Below are 15,085 nucleotides of genomic sequence, written 5' to 3'. Positions count from 1 at the left end.
CTGTCTCCTCCCCTTCATATACACTGATTGAAGTGGATTTAACAGGTGACATAAATAAGGCATCTCAGCTTTCACCTGGATTCATCTGGTCAGTCTGTCATGGAAAGAGTAGGCATTCCTAATGTTTTGTACAGTCAGTGTACATGTTGACTTGAAAAGTACCAAGTCTTGAAATAGGTAGAAACTAGTTAGCAGCCCCCAAGTTTGTCCTAGAATGCCAGAGCCCTTATAACTCTGTTCTGAATCACAACATAACACTGGTGTCTTTTACAAACCTTTATTTTTGAGTTACACCTAAACAAATGTATGGAAATGGAGAGCTAGAATAATGTTCACAATCAATTATATCTACAATATTACTCTGAGAAAATGCTTTATTACATAATAGGGCACACATGATCGCTGACTTACTGACAGATTGTCAAGATATTGTTTAAATAATGTTCTTTCTTCTGTATTGGAGTTCCTTAGTCAGGTTAAGCATACCACCCCAATCGTTTCAGGACACACACAGGGCTTCCACAAGGCACATAATATCAATGTGTGTGAACCTGAGTGGTCAGTAAGTGCACATCATCCATTACTTCAAACATGTTAAGTGATCGGCTTTAGTTTTAAGTAAAATGATGTCATCTCGCAATCTAAACTTCTACGGTTAGTTAGTGTTTGGAATAAGAGGCATGTTTAGCTGCGTCATGTTCTATCATACTACACAGGTAGTAACACCTCATCCAACATGGACACTCAAGTATTGCTAAAATCTGTTAAGTATTTTGTTCTATTACATGGTGGTGTTCGTGGCACACAACTATTACAAGGTTGGGAGCAAATAGCCTGTAACACAATATTCTTCAAGAGACTGATATCTCAACGACTGCGGTATATTCAATCACAGCTCTCATCTCTTTTACAGTCTTTTGTAACAAAGACAAATGCTGTCATTGTAACAGATGTCCTGATTTCAAGTAAAAACTTACTCTACTCTATGTGCATTGTAGTGTTGAAAGCTTGAAAGTTTTCATTTGGCTAAACTAAGAAACACAAATGAAGAAATAAAACGGGGGAAAATGCCCTCGTACAACCTTGTCCTTGGATGTTATTGATACAGTGTTAAAACATTGTTTTGTAACAGTTAATGTTTTCCTATTGATTGATCAGTAGCCCTTCAGTCCCCTGATCTAGTCTAGATCCAGGGTGCTGGTGTAGGGAGAAACACTGATACATGGAGATGTCGGCAATAACACTATTTAAAGCCTGCAGGTGTAATGCTTTATAAACATGTTATAAGCACACAAGCCTTTATAATGGTTTATAGTAAAGCTTATACTATGTTATTTTTTCGCAACGTATCAAAATATAAACTGACAAAAAATTTCTGGTATTTAGACAGGATCATTATGAGTTGACTATAAGACATTATAAGGGGTCATACATGCTTAAGACAAGTCTTAAAATGCATTATAACGGCATGATAAGGCTTTTCCACTCCGTCTGCAGTATCTGACACCTTGACAGTCACTCTCCTAAAGCTGGGTGTACACTACATGACTTTCAAAATCCTAACATCGCTGAGCCTCTCACATTAAACGACTGTCTTTCCTGTAGTTTTTTTGTCTTGCCAACGTAGTGGTGCGCACACTAAACGATGTGGCACAGACAGGGGTCACATGGAACAAGAATCTTCACTTGGTCGTGAGGATTGTCTATACCACGCTATCTCGCGAAAACAATGATGTGATTAGATTTAACGTAGCTACAACGAGCTGTGGCTCAAAGCAGCCTCATAAACGTGTAGTGTACACCCAGCTTAAAGTAGTCCATCATCTCATAGAGCCATCCTACCCTCCACTATAGCACTGTGTAGCTCCTCATTCACAGCCTCATAACGCCCTGCTCTGGAGTTCAAAAAGTAGATCTGGTCGGTTGATATGCGCGGGTCGTATCCCTCCCTCTGAAACCGGGTCTTCTGGATTTTAAAGGTACCTAGGAGAGGGAAACAAAGATAATAGGCCATTAATATATTCATTAATATATTCCATTATTTCTTGGAATGAGCATTAGATGCTTCATGCAAGGCCTTATAAAAAACACAATTGATCGATATTTCACATTAGAATTAGCCAGAATTAGTCCAGTCCACTCACCTGTGGTGTCTACTTGTGGGGAAATGCGTAGGAACACGGGGCGGGCGTAAGGGGGCAGGGCCTGTTGGACCTCTCGCAGGAACGCATCACAGTCAAATGTCCCTGTTGGGTCTGCGATGGCAGCCATCCCTGCCTTACCTTCCACATCTACGGGGAGACAAACAAACACGTCAGGCTGCACCATGCTGCAAAGTCTTCCTCATCACTCAACCCCCCTGTTGACTGGTCGAGTTTTACATTTATTTGACAGGGACAATGCAGTCAAATCAACATTTAAAAGGCCCAATACAGCTGATTTTACATCAATATCAAATCATTTCTGGGTTCCATTCAAAATTGTCAAAAATAAACAAATAGCTTTTTAGCAAAAAACTATTTCTCAAGCAAGAATTTTGTCTGGGAGTGGTTTGAGTGGAGAGGGGACAACTGAAAACTAGCTGTTACTGGCAGAGAGGTTTGGAACGCTGTTATTGGTCGATTAACTAGATTTACCGCCTGGTGATGGCACCAGGCAAGCCAAAACTCCACCCATGCAAACAGAAAAAACTGAAGTTTGACTGCACTGGGCCTTTAAGTGGAAGAGTAACTCCTTGTTTCACCACCTGTCACTATCATACATGTAAAATGGTGCACATAGAGTCTGAACTTCATCTCACCTGGTACAGATACCCCATACACAGCCACATCAGCCTGGCCCAGCAGACCACTCAGTGTTCCCTCCACCTCGGTGGTGGAGACGTTCTCTCCTCTCCAGCGGAACGTGTCCCCACTGCGGTCCCGGAAGTACATGTAGCCCAGCTCATCCATCACCAACACATCCCCTGGGAGGAGGTAGAGCGAGGTGAGTTGATGACATATTACATTGTGGTAAAGATAATGAGAAGATAAGGACTGATATAATAATAGCATGAATTCCAAGTATGATAACCCAAGTAAACATAAGAAATCCATTGTTATTGTTTAATCACACTAAGGGCCTGTGGGTTTACCTGACAGATATGCAGAGTCGTTTTTCTTGAAGACGTTGTTGGCAATCTTCTTCCTGGTGTCGTCCTGGTTGGCGTAGCCATCAAACCTCCGTAGCGGGTCCTGTTGGTTGATCCTTCCCACCAGCAGCCCTGGCTCCCCTGAAGATAGGAGGAGGTACATGGAGAGGTCAATCAATCCAAGCATAGTTATGAATCCCTTTTTACATAACTTTTTCACAACATGCTTTACAGTTACCCAAGTTAACATTCACACAGTTGGTTTTGTAAAATTCCTATATTTATTCGATATCGTGTCTAAAAATGTAGACTTTTGATATCGGTGCCCATTTACTTACCAGGGCGGCAGGGCACACACAGGCCGTGCCTGTCCCGCACCAGCTCCGTGGTCTCCTCATCCACCTTCATGAGGCGGATGGGGTACACGTTGGGAAGGATGCGGCTGTTGAACCCACAAGCTCCCACCTGGACAGTGGAGAAGACATAAAAAGTATTTGATACCGCAGGAAGATCTTTATGTAAATAAGAAATAATAATGGCCCAGGAATAGATCCTTGAGGTACACCACATTGAATTGTGGCTCTACAAAAGTTGCAACTTTAGCAAAAACATATTGCTCTCTATTATTTACATAATTGTTGATTGAGGCAGTTGATGACATTGCCCATGACCCCTTACCTTGCCGTCCATGTTGGCGATGCTACAGTTGCATTCGGTGGCTCCGTAGAACTCCCCGACCTGGGCCACCCCGAAGCGCTCGGTGAAGGCCTCCCAGACGCTAGGGCGTAGCCCATTCCCCACGGCCAGGCGAACCCGGTGACCCTTCTCAGATGGCCGCACCGGCTGGGACAGCAGGTAGCGACAGATCTCCCCTATGTACTGTACCACCTAGTGGACGGATGGGGAACAGCGTATAAATCAGATTTAAATTCAATGCGGGTTTCAATCAAAAAATCATATAGCTGCATATCGACCACTCAAGTCAGGTGTTGTTCCTATCCTCATAGAATAAGATACAGTTGAAGTCAGAAGTTTACATACACTTAGGTTGGAGTCATTAAAACTCATTTTTCAACCACTCCACACATTTCTTGTTAACAAACTATAGTTTTGGCAAGTCGGTTAGGACATACTTTGTGTATGACACAAGTAATTTTTCAAACAATTGTTTACAGACGGATTATTTCACTTATAATTCACTGTATCACAATTCCAGTGGGTCAGAAGTTTACATACACTAAGTTGACGGTGCCTTTAAACAGCTTGGAAAATTCCAGAAAATGATGTCATAGCTTTAGAAGCTTCTGGTAGGCTAATTGACATCATTTGAGTCAATTAGAGGTGTACCTGTGGATGTATTTCAAGGCCTACCTTCAAACTCAGTGCCTCTTTTCTTGACATCATGGGGAAATCAAAAGAAATCAGCCAAGACCTCAGAAAAAAATTGTAGACCTCCACCAGTCTGGTTCATCCTTGGGAGCAATTTCCAAACGCCTGAAGGTACCACGTTCATCTGTACAAACAATTGTACGCAAGTATAAACACCATGGGACCACGCAGCCTTCATACCGCTCAGGAAGGAGACGCGTTCTGTCTCCTAGAGATGAACGTACCTCGGTGCGAAAAGTGCAAATCAATCCCAGAACAACAGCAAAGGACCTTGTGAAGATGCTGGAGGAAACAGGTACAAAAGTAGCTATATCCACAGTAAAACGAGTCCTATATCGACATAACCTGAAAGGCCGCTCAGCAAGGAAGAAGCCACTGCTCCAAAACCGCCATAAAAAATCCAGACTACGGTTTGCAACTGCACATGGGCACAAAGATCGTACTTTTTGGAGAAATGTCCTCTGGTCTGATGAAACAAAAATAGAACTGTTTGGCCATAATGACCATCGTTATGTTTGGAGGAAAAAGGGGATGGCTTGCAACCCGAAGAACACCATCCCAACCGTGAAGCACGAGGGTGGCAGTATCATGCTGTGGGGGTGCTTTGCTGCAGGAGGGACTGGTGCACTTCACAAAATAGATGGCATCATGTGTTAGAGCTTAGTCGCAAATGGGTCTTCCAAATGGACAATGACCCCAAGCATACTTCCAAAGTTGTGGCAAAATGGCTTAAGGACAACAAAGTCAAGGTATTGGAGTGGCCATCACAAAGCCCTGACCTCAATCCTATAGAAAATGTGTGGGCAGAACTGAAAAAGCATGTGCTAGCAAGGAGGCCTACAAACCTGACTCAGTTACACCAGCTCTGTCAGGAGGAATGGGCCAAAATTCACCCAACTTATTGTGGAAAGCTACCCGAAACGTTTGACCAAAGTTAAACAATTTAAAGGCAATGCTACCAAATACTAATTGAGTGTATGTAAACTTCTGACCCACTGGGAATGTGATGAAAGAAATAAAAGCTGAAATAAATCACTCTCTACTATTATTCTGACATTTCACATTCTTAAAATAAAGTGGTGATCCTAACTGACCTAAGACAGGGATTTTTTCCTTGGCCTAAATGTCAGGAATTGTGAAAAACTGTTTAAATGTATTTGGCTAAGGTGTATGTATGGCTGGCCATGCTTTCCACCTGGCTACCACTACCCCGGCCACAAGCTCTGCACCCTCCGCTGCAACTTGCTGATGTTCTGAAAGAGCTGCAAAATATGGACCCCTACAAATCATCTGGGCTAGACAATCTGGACCCTTTCTTTCTAAAACTAGCTGCCGAAATTGTCGCAACCCCTATTACTAGCCTGTTCAACCTCTCTTTCGTAACGTCTGAGATCCCCGCGGTCATCCCCCTCTTCAAAGGGGGTGACACTCTAGATCCAAACTGTTACAGACCTATATCCATCCTGCCCTGCCTTTCGAAAGTTTTTGAAAGCCAAGTTAACAAAACAGATCACCGACCATTTCGAATCCCACCGTACCTTCTCCGCTATGCAATCCGGTTTCCGAGCTGGTCATGGGTGCACTTCAGCTACGCTCAAGGTCCTAAACGATATTATAACCGCAATCGATAATAGACAGTACTGTGCAGCCGTCTTCATCGACCTGGCCAAGGCTTTCGACTCTGTCAACCCCGGCATTCTTATTGGCAGACTAAATAGCCTTGGTTTCTCAAATGACTGCCTCGCCTGGTTCACCAACTACTTCTCAGATAGAGTTCAATGTGTCAAATCGGAGGGCCTGTTATCTGGACCTATGGCAGTCTCTATGGGGGTGCCACAGAGTTCAATTCTTGGGCTGACTCTTTTCTCCGTGTATATCAATGATGTCGCTCTTGCTGCTGGTGACTCTCAGATCCACCTCTATGCAGACGACACCATTTTGTATACATCTGGTCCTTCATTGGACACTGTGTTAACAAACCTCCAAACGAGCTTCAATGCCATACAACACTCCTTCAGTAGCCTCCAACTGCGCTTAAACACTAGTAAAACTAAATGCATGCTCTTCAATCGAACGCTGCTGGCACCCGCCCACCCGACTAGAATCACTACTCTCGACGGGTCTGACCTAGAGTATGTGGACAACTACAAATACCTAGGTGTCTGATTAGACTGTAAACTCTCCTTCCAGACTCACATTAAGAATCTCCAATCCAAAGTTAAATCTAGAATCGGCTTCCTATTTCGCAACAAAGCCTCCTTCACTCATGCTGCCAAACATTCCCTCATAAAACTGACTATCCTACCGATCCTTGACTTCGGCAATGTCATTTACAAAATAGCCTCCTACACTCTACTCAGCAAATTGGATGTAGTCTATCACAGTGCCATCCGTTTTGTCTCCAAAGCCCCATATACTACCCACCACTGTGACCTGTACGCTCTTGTTGGCTGGTCCTCACTACATGTTCGTCGCCAAACCCACTGGCTCCAGGCCAGACCATAAATCACTGCTAGGCAAATCCCTGCCTTATCTTAGCTCATTGGTCACCATAGCAACACCCACCCGTAGTATGCGCTCCAGCAGGTATATCTCACTGGTCATCCCCAAAGCCAACACCTCCTTTGGCCGCCATTCCTTCCAGTTCTCTGCTGCCAATGACTGGAACGAATTGCAAAAATCTCTGAAGCTGGAGACTTATCTCCCTCACTAACTTTAAGCATCAGTTGTCAGAGCACCTTACCGATCACTGCACATGTACACAGCCCATCTGAAATTAGCCCACCCAACTACCTCATCCCTATATTGTTATTTATTTTGCTCATTTTTACCCCAGTTTCTCTATTTGCACATCATCTCTTGCACATCTATCATTCCAGTGTTAATACTAATTGTAATTATTTTGCACTATTGCCTATTTATTGCCTTACCTCCATAACTTGCTACATTTGCACACACTGTATATATATTTTCGGTTGTATTTTTGAATTTATGTTTTGTTTTACCCCATATGTAACTCTGTGCTGTTGTTTTTAATCGCACTGCTTTGCTTTATCTTGGCCAGGTCGCAGTTGTAAATGAGAACTTGTTCTCAACTGGCTTACCTGGTTAAATAAAGGTGAAAAAAAATAACAAAAAACTGTACATAAGCTTTTTTTCTACTTACAGTGCAGTCGTGCTTGATGCAATCTTCCCAGAAGCGACTGGCTGAGAATTTCTTCTTCACCACCACAGTGAGTCCATTGATGAGACACTGGCCTACACCCATGATGTTACCTGTACAGGAGACGAACATGGGCCAGCCAGTGAGGGTGACAGGTGAGAGGACAGGAGAATCAGGACCACACTGTCAGACCAAATGACTCCTGAAAGACGGTGGAAGGTGGTGGGACAGAAACAAAGATGGAGAGAAAGATGAAGCCAGAGATGGATGAAGAGAAGACACACACCTGCAGAGTGGTAGAGGGGAAGGCAGTCGTAGATGATGTCATCCTGGTGCATGCGGAAAGCATGGTAGCCAAACGCAGCGATACGGTAATACCTGGAGATAGAACAACACAAAAGGGATTCAATAATCAAATACATGAATGCAGTGGGTGCTAAGCTATGCTGTAGCATTGGGAATCATCATACGCAGAAACACACCAGACAAGTGTATCGCTGCTGGGCATTAGGGTGCTGAGACAGAGACTCACCGACTGTGCACCACTATGGCTGCTTTAGGGAGTCCTGTGGTGCCTGAGGTGTATATATAGAACAGACGATCTGTTTGGGTTGGCGGTTGTGGGGGAGGATGGAGAGAAGAGAGGAGCAGAGGGTGAAGAAAAGGACGGGGGGGAAGAGGAGGATGGAGAGAGGAAGGGAAGGTTAAATAACATGACTGAAACAACACATTCTATTTACAACAGTGAGACTGACACTCACAACCACAGAGAGACAAGTGGCCACTGGTACCCACACAAACCAAGATGCTGACACCCACAAACACACACTGTCCTCACAACACATCTGATGAGAGCACAGAGACCCCAGAGAGGCCATTTAGCAAAACCCAGCATCTCCATAACACTCTCCGGGATGGCCAGCTGACTGACTGGGCTGCCCACTGATATGCCTGAGACTGACTAAGCAATGTCCTAGAGAAAGTTTCCCAAATCTCTCCTTGAGTACCCCCAGCCTGTTCCAATTATTAGATATACTCCTGTTCTAGCACACCTGATACAACTAATCAAGGGCTTGATGATTAGTTGACAGGTTAAATCAGGTATGCTACTACCGGAATAGATAAAATACATGGAATTGGCTGAGGGTATGTGAGAAGAAGTTAATTTGCCCTGGAGATAAGTTCATACTAAAACATGATTTAGTGACTCAGAGCTCAGCTGACACCTGGAGCTGTCAATCAAAGCCACATCTGCCCTAGACTGTATCTGTGACACGCATACCAAAAAATTACCAGGACTGAGTAGAATACAAAAATCACCAGGAAAATCGGGATGGATCAATCATCTTAGGGCTTCCAATTTAGTCTTGGTAATTACAGCTCTTTGTCTGAGTGAGATAGTGAGTGACAAGGAAAAGTGGCTGAACTGTTATTTCACTTGAGAAAGTGAGGATGACAGTGGAATATTCATGTGGAATACACTCCATGGAATACAGATCAAATTTTTCTTGTGGGATCATTTTACCCGTCAGCTCTGAACTACTAAGCTGTCAATGTGAGATGGGTATTAGCAGATAGTTGTGGACTCTAGCTAAACTGTTTTACATATGGCGAGATACATTTTATCTTGTTGGAGACTGGCCAGAGATTGTGAGGTCTAAGTTACCTTGGCAGCAAAGAGCATAGTAGTGTGTAGTATTATGAGGTTATACACAATATAAGTGTCCAGCCACATGTATCTGTAAGTTATAAGAGACTGGATGAACAATAAGATGTGAGGGGAAGGAGGACACTCACCATTGAAGCTCTTGGGTGGGATGCAGGGAGGAGGGGGCAGTGTAGGGGCCGAGGCCAGGATAGGGTCCAGATTCTGGGCAGCCAGGGAGGCCAGACAGTCTACACTGAGCTCTCCTGTACAAAACCGCACCATCGACGGGCTCAGGGATGAGCTCACCTCCAACATGGCTGAGAAGACAAAGAAAGACAGGAGGGAGAGAGATCGAGGGAGAGAAAGAGAGAGAGGAGGGAGAGAAAGAGGAGGCAGAAGGAGAGAGAGAGGAAGGAGAGGGAGGGAGGCAGAGAGAGGAGAGATAGGGAGAGAGAGAGCGATAGAGGAGGGAGAGTAGAGGAGTGAGCCATAGGATATTTCAGAAGGGGACTTTCACTGGGAAAGTGAAAACAGAATTGAAAGGTAGTTATCGATTAACTACCTGGTCAATGAAAGAGACAACTAATCATTACAAGAAAGATAGAGTACTGATGCATTATGCATAGAATGTTGACAAAAAAAAGTGCAACAAAACAAATGTCATTAGCAGACAGAACATAATGTTGACCCAGACAAGACTCAGACAAACAGAAAGCCAGACAGAATACTGACATTAGCAGATGGAACACTGCTGCCAGACAGAATGTTGACCCACCCAGACAGAATCGACAGACAGAATTCTGAGATGGAATATTGCAACAGACCATCAGAAAAAAATTGTTGGAACGCTTTATAAGGATAGCTAGAATTCTGAAATAAGCAGACGTAAGACTGTTGCCAGACAGTTGACCCACCCAGACGTACAGACAGACAGAATTCTGAGATGGAATATTGCATCAGGCCATCAGAAATTATCTTTGGAATGCTTGAAAGAAGAAGCCTGCATTGACTAATTTAGGATCAATTTTGCCTTTTAAATCATAATGTGTAAGAGGGACCTGATCCTTGATCAGCACTAGTACTCTGAGACACTTTGTGAATACGGGCCCCAAACCCCACATTTCCCCATCTCTGAATCCCACTTACCACCAGCCAGCTCGGCTCCGAACACGATCCCTCTGGACGCAGACATTCCAACACAGTGCAGGAGCGCGTCCCTCCGCAGGTTGAAGTTGATGAGGGCCGCCTCCACCCCCACCTTAGCCAGGCCCAGCCAGAGGGCCACCTGCAAGGGCCGGCTCTCCATGAAGAGGGCCACCACATCCCCCGGGGCCCAGCCCTGGGCCAGAGCCCATTGGGCCACAGCGTTAGACAGCAGGTCCAGCTGGGTGAAGGTCCACGTCTCTCCTGTGGCGTCGTAGATGAGGGCAGGTTTATTTGGGTGTTGCTTCACCGTCTGGGCAAATATGGAGGGGATATTGCTGTTGCGTCGTAGGTGGTGCCACAAGGCTATCTTGACTCGTAACAACACGTAAAGGCCACTGGAAAGAGTAAAGAGAGGGAGATTGGTGAGAGAATGTTACTATTTTACCATTGCCTATGGTGAAAATGACTAACTAGGAAAGGTAAATTTCCTGAAGAAAATGTGTGTACCTGCTTCAGCAGTCTAAAAGTATGTTTTATGGTTGTAGGAGAAGTTGAAGCAAGCACACTACACATTCTTAACAAATTAAAGGCACTCACTTGAGGTCTCTTTTGGCAGTGCGGACTACAATGTAGAGATACTTCCAACCGCCTGTGCCCAGAAAGACCCCGAAGCCTGCTGCAAAGCTCCAGGACCAGGGGACCCCGAAGAGACGCAGCAGACCCAGCGATCCCAGAGACACAGAGGCACTGGCTGCATTGCGCATCCTAGCAGTGGAGGAGAGGAGTTTCAAAAGGGTGGGATAATTGAGAGAGAGAGATATAGGCCTACAACATGCGGTTAAAATGTAATGGCAGAGGGGTTAGGATAGAGGGTGTACAACAGGTGGCAGTGGAGGACAGAGAGAGGTAAGAGTGCTTTTGGACCAGTCTCTCTTATAAAAATGACTAACTTGACTACCTAACTTGAACAGTGAAAATGTGTAATGAATTACAATTAAATGCAAGGTAGCCACGACCTTATAGCACAGTTTATAGGATTACATACTGTAGGTGTTTGGCCCGTGATTTATTTGTTGTTGTAGGCAGGCTAGTGAAAGTGTACTGGGAAAAAATGTAATCATATAATGTAGCGTTGCCTACAGAACGTAGGCCTAGTCACTTACCTATGATCATACACGACCCGACGACGAACTATTTGAGAACGGTGTCCCTAACCTTTCACCTAGTAACCTCGTATTCTACAAAACGTTCAATAGCGCTTTAGCCACTACCAGGCTTGTATACAAATTATTATCTCCACCACACGCTGTTGAATGCGTTGCAAGGATAACATGTATCATTTGAAATATTGCTACATTAATACGTATCCAAATGTTACAACAGTTTAACTGTCACCACACCAAATAGCTATCAGAACAACGCCTCTCCTGTAACGTTAACAATGTATCCATTTATGAACATCAAATGCATAGCCTACGCGCTCTAAAGAGTTTCGAAACAGCAGATTCCCCACCGAGCGGCTAAAATGATGGAATGACTAGACAGCTAATGGATACTTATCTAGTAGCCGAAATACAAGAATCACACTACTCTGTACTCCATATTGAATACAATTGCATTGCGACGACCACCAACAGCACCGCCCTAATTGTATCGTTCCTTCTCTGTGAACTCAGCCATTTGCTGCTCATCGAATTACCGACTCAATCCCATTGGCCGATGTTATGATGATGAAGGAAAATCCGCCTCTTCACCCGCCTGTTTCAGGTTCACTTCATCCAGTTGACCAATGATTCCAAGTGTTGCTACATATTGAGAATATTAGGTCACATTCAGACAAATACTGTGTACTGTATACAGATATCTTACTGAAACTATATATGTGTGTGATGCAAAAAGCCCTGATCTATTCTCTACTTTGTCATACAGAGGCTCTCGGGGAGGCTATACTTTCCTTATGAGTCAAATAGTTTTGACCTCTACAGTAGCCTAATCCTTTCTACAAATGTTGAAATGAAACTTTGTCGAGGAGCAGCTGTTTATTTTGAATCACAATGAAGCAATTCCATGCTGCCATTTAAAGTAAACATAAACATTGCAGTCTGGTGGTTTACAACAAAGATTATCTATTATAATGACAAGATATTCAAGTGACTGCTCTAACAATGGAAATATATGTCCTCAAAGATGGAAGGCAGGCAGAGGAGGCGAGATCAGGTGGGACCATTCTAGCCAATGAGAGGGCAGATAAAGCGCTCTGATATAAAGAAAAATAAATCTAAGTGGCCGAAATGCCACGTGTAACAACCTAACCATTACGAAACGTCAATTCGATCAAATTAGCAATTGCACTTTTTGTTGACCAAATTCGACACTCTCATTGACCTTCATACAAAAATTCCGCACTTCGTGGTCTTATTTTCATGGACAGATTTTGGGCGGTGTAAACCCTCTCGCTTCGCCTCTTCCTCTCTGTTTACAAGCTTTACAACACAAATACAGTAGTAGAAATTAGACACTGATAAACTTGCTGGTGTTTACAGGTTACCAAACTAAGTGAAACATCTCTAATGAGTTGACTATCCCATGATTGCCAATTGCTCTTCTGCTATGGGAATATGTCCACATACTTGTACTGTAGGCCTATGCATCGATGTACAGCATCTCAAACCAGTTTCACTTGGTGTTTTTGAGTTCTCTCTTCACTCAGTTCATCACAGAGAGTGTCTCCACAAATGGGAATAATACATTCATGGGTCAGTTTAGTCCGATCCCCTGTCTGCGTGAGGCTGTAGTGCAGGAGCTGCTCTGTGTCAGGGTGGACCTGGTGTCTGGCTGGAGGACACGGAAGACCCTTCGCAGCACAGCCCGTCTGAGCAGGATGTAGACCCAGGGGTCCAGGATCTGGTTCCAGGAGGCCATGCGGAGGCCCAACAGAACCAGCCTCTCTGACTGACGCAACGTGTGGCTGGAGCCTCGCCCACCGCAGTAGAACTGACCCACCAGCAGAGAGATGGAGATCTGGTGATGGTGGAGGGAGTGAGAATAAGTATGGATGTGGTTAGCAGTATAGTAGTTCATGATTATGTGCTATTGTAGAATAGCTATTTAGGAAATATGTTAGGGACAGAAAATCCACTGGGGGTCACTGAAAGGCACACTGTATGAGACAGGCCTGAATCCATGAGGTGAATATGTTGTAATCTACTATTAATTTTAGAAACACTTATGTGTCTGTGTTTAAACAAGCAAAAGCCTTGCCTACGATAAGCAGGCTACCAATGTTAAACCATCTACAGTATAAACAAGGTCAAATGTCAGTAGGGGCTCTAGCTACTCACTAGAAAGGGGCTCCAGCACACACAGGACACCATTGTGATCACTGTCAACTGGGCCATCATCTCTACGTCCAGCGAGCGTAGGGGAGAGGAGGAGGAGGTTCTTCCATATCGACCTGGTGCTGCTGTAGTGTTTGTTCTGATGCCCTGGGAGCTGAGCCTGGCCTGCAGCAGAGCCAGCCCACTCAGGGTGTTACAAATCAGGGAGAGGCTGAGCGCAATGAGCCCCAGGCCGGAGAAGGTGAGGGCCAGGCTGGCGTCGGCCGTGGAGAGCGGCCCGTGGACGCTCAGAAAGCACCACGTACCAGGGAACTGTGTTGTGTAACTACCCACGTCCACCAGGGGGAGCCCGGCCAGCAGCAGGGCCAGGGAGGGCAGCAGAAGGACAGCCAGACGCACATGGGTCACCGTGATCAGGGCAGAGTGAAGGAGGGGCTGGGTGATGCCCACACAACGCTCCACGGCCATGGCACTGCCAAGTAATAGAGGGCACAGGCCGAAGAACACCATGCTGGCACCGAACAGTTGGCAGAACACCCCAGCAGGCTCACGCACTCCTGCAGCCACCCTGTGCCTCCGACTCAGACCCAGGTGCAGATGGAGGGCAAAGGCACCGGGGATCAAATTACCAGCCAGGTCGGTTAGCAGTAGAGCCCCCACTAACAGCAGGAACGGCGCTTTGGCCCGATGTCGGAAGCGGACATAGGACTTGGCCAGGATGCCCAGGGCGGTGAGGTTGGAGAGGCCACCCAGGGTCATTGTGAAACAGGACATTCCTAAGGAGGGAGGGTTGATGGGGGGTGGCAGCGTGGTGGCATTCAGTGTCTGGATGGATGGACAGGGGCAGGAGGAGAAGTTGAGCTCTGGGAGGTGGAGGAGGACGGAGGGAGGGAGAGGAGGGGCAGAGACTGTAGCCATGATGTCATAGAGGAGCAAGGAGTCTTCAGATTCAATGCCATCTGCAAAGAATGAGAGAAATTAAGTTGAAGACTGGTTCAAACGTTTGTTAGCAAACAGTACTTGTGTATTAGGTCTATATAATCCAACATGGTCTCATAGACTAGACGTAACGTTGTAAATGTAAATCCAGGGCGCTCAAATTAATATGATATGCTACGTTTGATATGGTTACATAAGACAGATGATTACTTAAGTCGGGGTGGACGGGTGGGCGTATAATGCAAATGTCTAGCAACCCAAAGGTCGCGAGTTTGAATCTCATCACGGACAACTTTAGCATTTTAGCTAATTAGTAACTTTTCAACTACTTG

General features: G+C 45.1%; 2 protein-coding genes across 2 annotated transcripts; both read right to left on the bottom strand.

Moving 5' to 3' along the window:
* Window positions 1-263: 263 nt before the first annotated feature.
* LOC121551326 (long-chain fatty acid transport protein 1-like) lies at window positions 264-12,134 on the bottom strand. The gene is made up of 13 exons (XM_041863921.2): window positions 11,640-12,134; window positions 11,074-11,241; window positions 10,477-10,871; window positions 9,480-9,647; window positions 8,215-8,284; window positions 7,969-8,060; window positions 7,686-7,795; window positions 3,809-4,018; window positions 3,469-3,595; window positions 3,134-3,271; window positions 2,801-2,965; window positions 2,145-2,291; window positions 264-1,983 (listed from the first exon to the last, which is right to left on the bottom strand). The coding sequence occupies exons 2-13, from the start codon at window positions 11,238-11,240 to the stop codon at window positions 1,826-1,828; spliced, it is 1,947 nt and encodes a 648-aa protein (XP_041719855.2). The 5' UTR covers window position 11,241; window positions 11,640-12,134; the 3' UTR covers window positions 264-1,825.
* A 1,099-nt stretch (window positions 12,135-13,233) lies between these two features.
* LOC121551811 (prostaglandin E2 receptor EP1 subtype-like) lies at window positions 13,234-14,732 on the bottom strand. The gene is made up of 2 exons (XM_041864524.1): window positions 13,818-14,732; window positions 13,234-13,497 (listed from the first exon to the last, which is right to left on the bottom strand). Exons 1-2 carry the CDS (start codon window positions 14,730-14,732, stop codon window positions 13,234-13,236), a joined length of 1,179 nt encoding a protein of 392 aa, XP_041720458.1.
* Window positions 14,733-15,085: the final 353 nt, after the last annotated feature.

This window comes from Coregonus clupeaformis, chromosome 35, assembly GCF_020615455.1.
Source record: "Coregonus clupeaformis isolate EN_2021a chromosome 35, ASM2061545v1, whole genome shotgun sequence".
Taxonomy (NCBI): domain Eukaryota; kingdom Metazoa; phylum Chordata; class Actinopteri; order Salmoniformes; family Salmonidae; genus Coregonus; species Coregonus clupeaformis.
The sequence above is the reverse complement of the archived record's forward strand: the minus strand, read 5'-3'. Positions and strand labels throughout refer to the sequence as shown.

What these genes read in the sequence shown, in the direction of transcription:
- LOC121551811 (XM_041864524.1), bottom strand. Translation starts at nt 14,732, where the DNA reads ATGGCTACAGTCTCTGCCCCTCCTCTCCCTCCCTCCGTCCTCCTCCAC. An exon ending in TGTGCTGGAGCCCCTTTCTA is followed by an intron (nt 13,498 to 13,817) that starts GTGAGTAGCTAG and finishes CACCATCACCAG; the next exon opens with ATCTCCATCTCTCTGCTGGT.
- LOC121551326 (XM_041863921.2), bottom strand. Translation starts at nt 11,240, where the DNA reads ATGCGCAATGCAGCCAGTGCCTCTGTGTCTCTGGGATCGCTGGGTCTG. An exon ending in ACTGCCAAAAGAGACCTCAA is followed by an intron (nt 10,872 to 11,073) that starts GTGAGTGCCTTT and finishes TACTCTTTCCAG; the next exon opens with TGGCCTTTACGTGTTGTTAC. An exon ending in TCGCCAACATGGACGGCAAG is followed by an intron (nt 3,596 to 3,808) that starts GTAAGGGGTCAT and finishes TCCACTGTCCAG; the next exon opens with GTGGGAGCTTGTGGGTTCAA.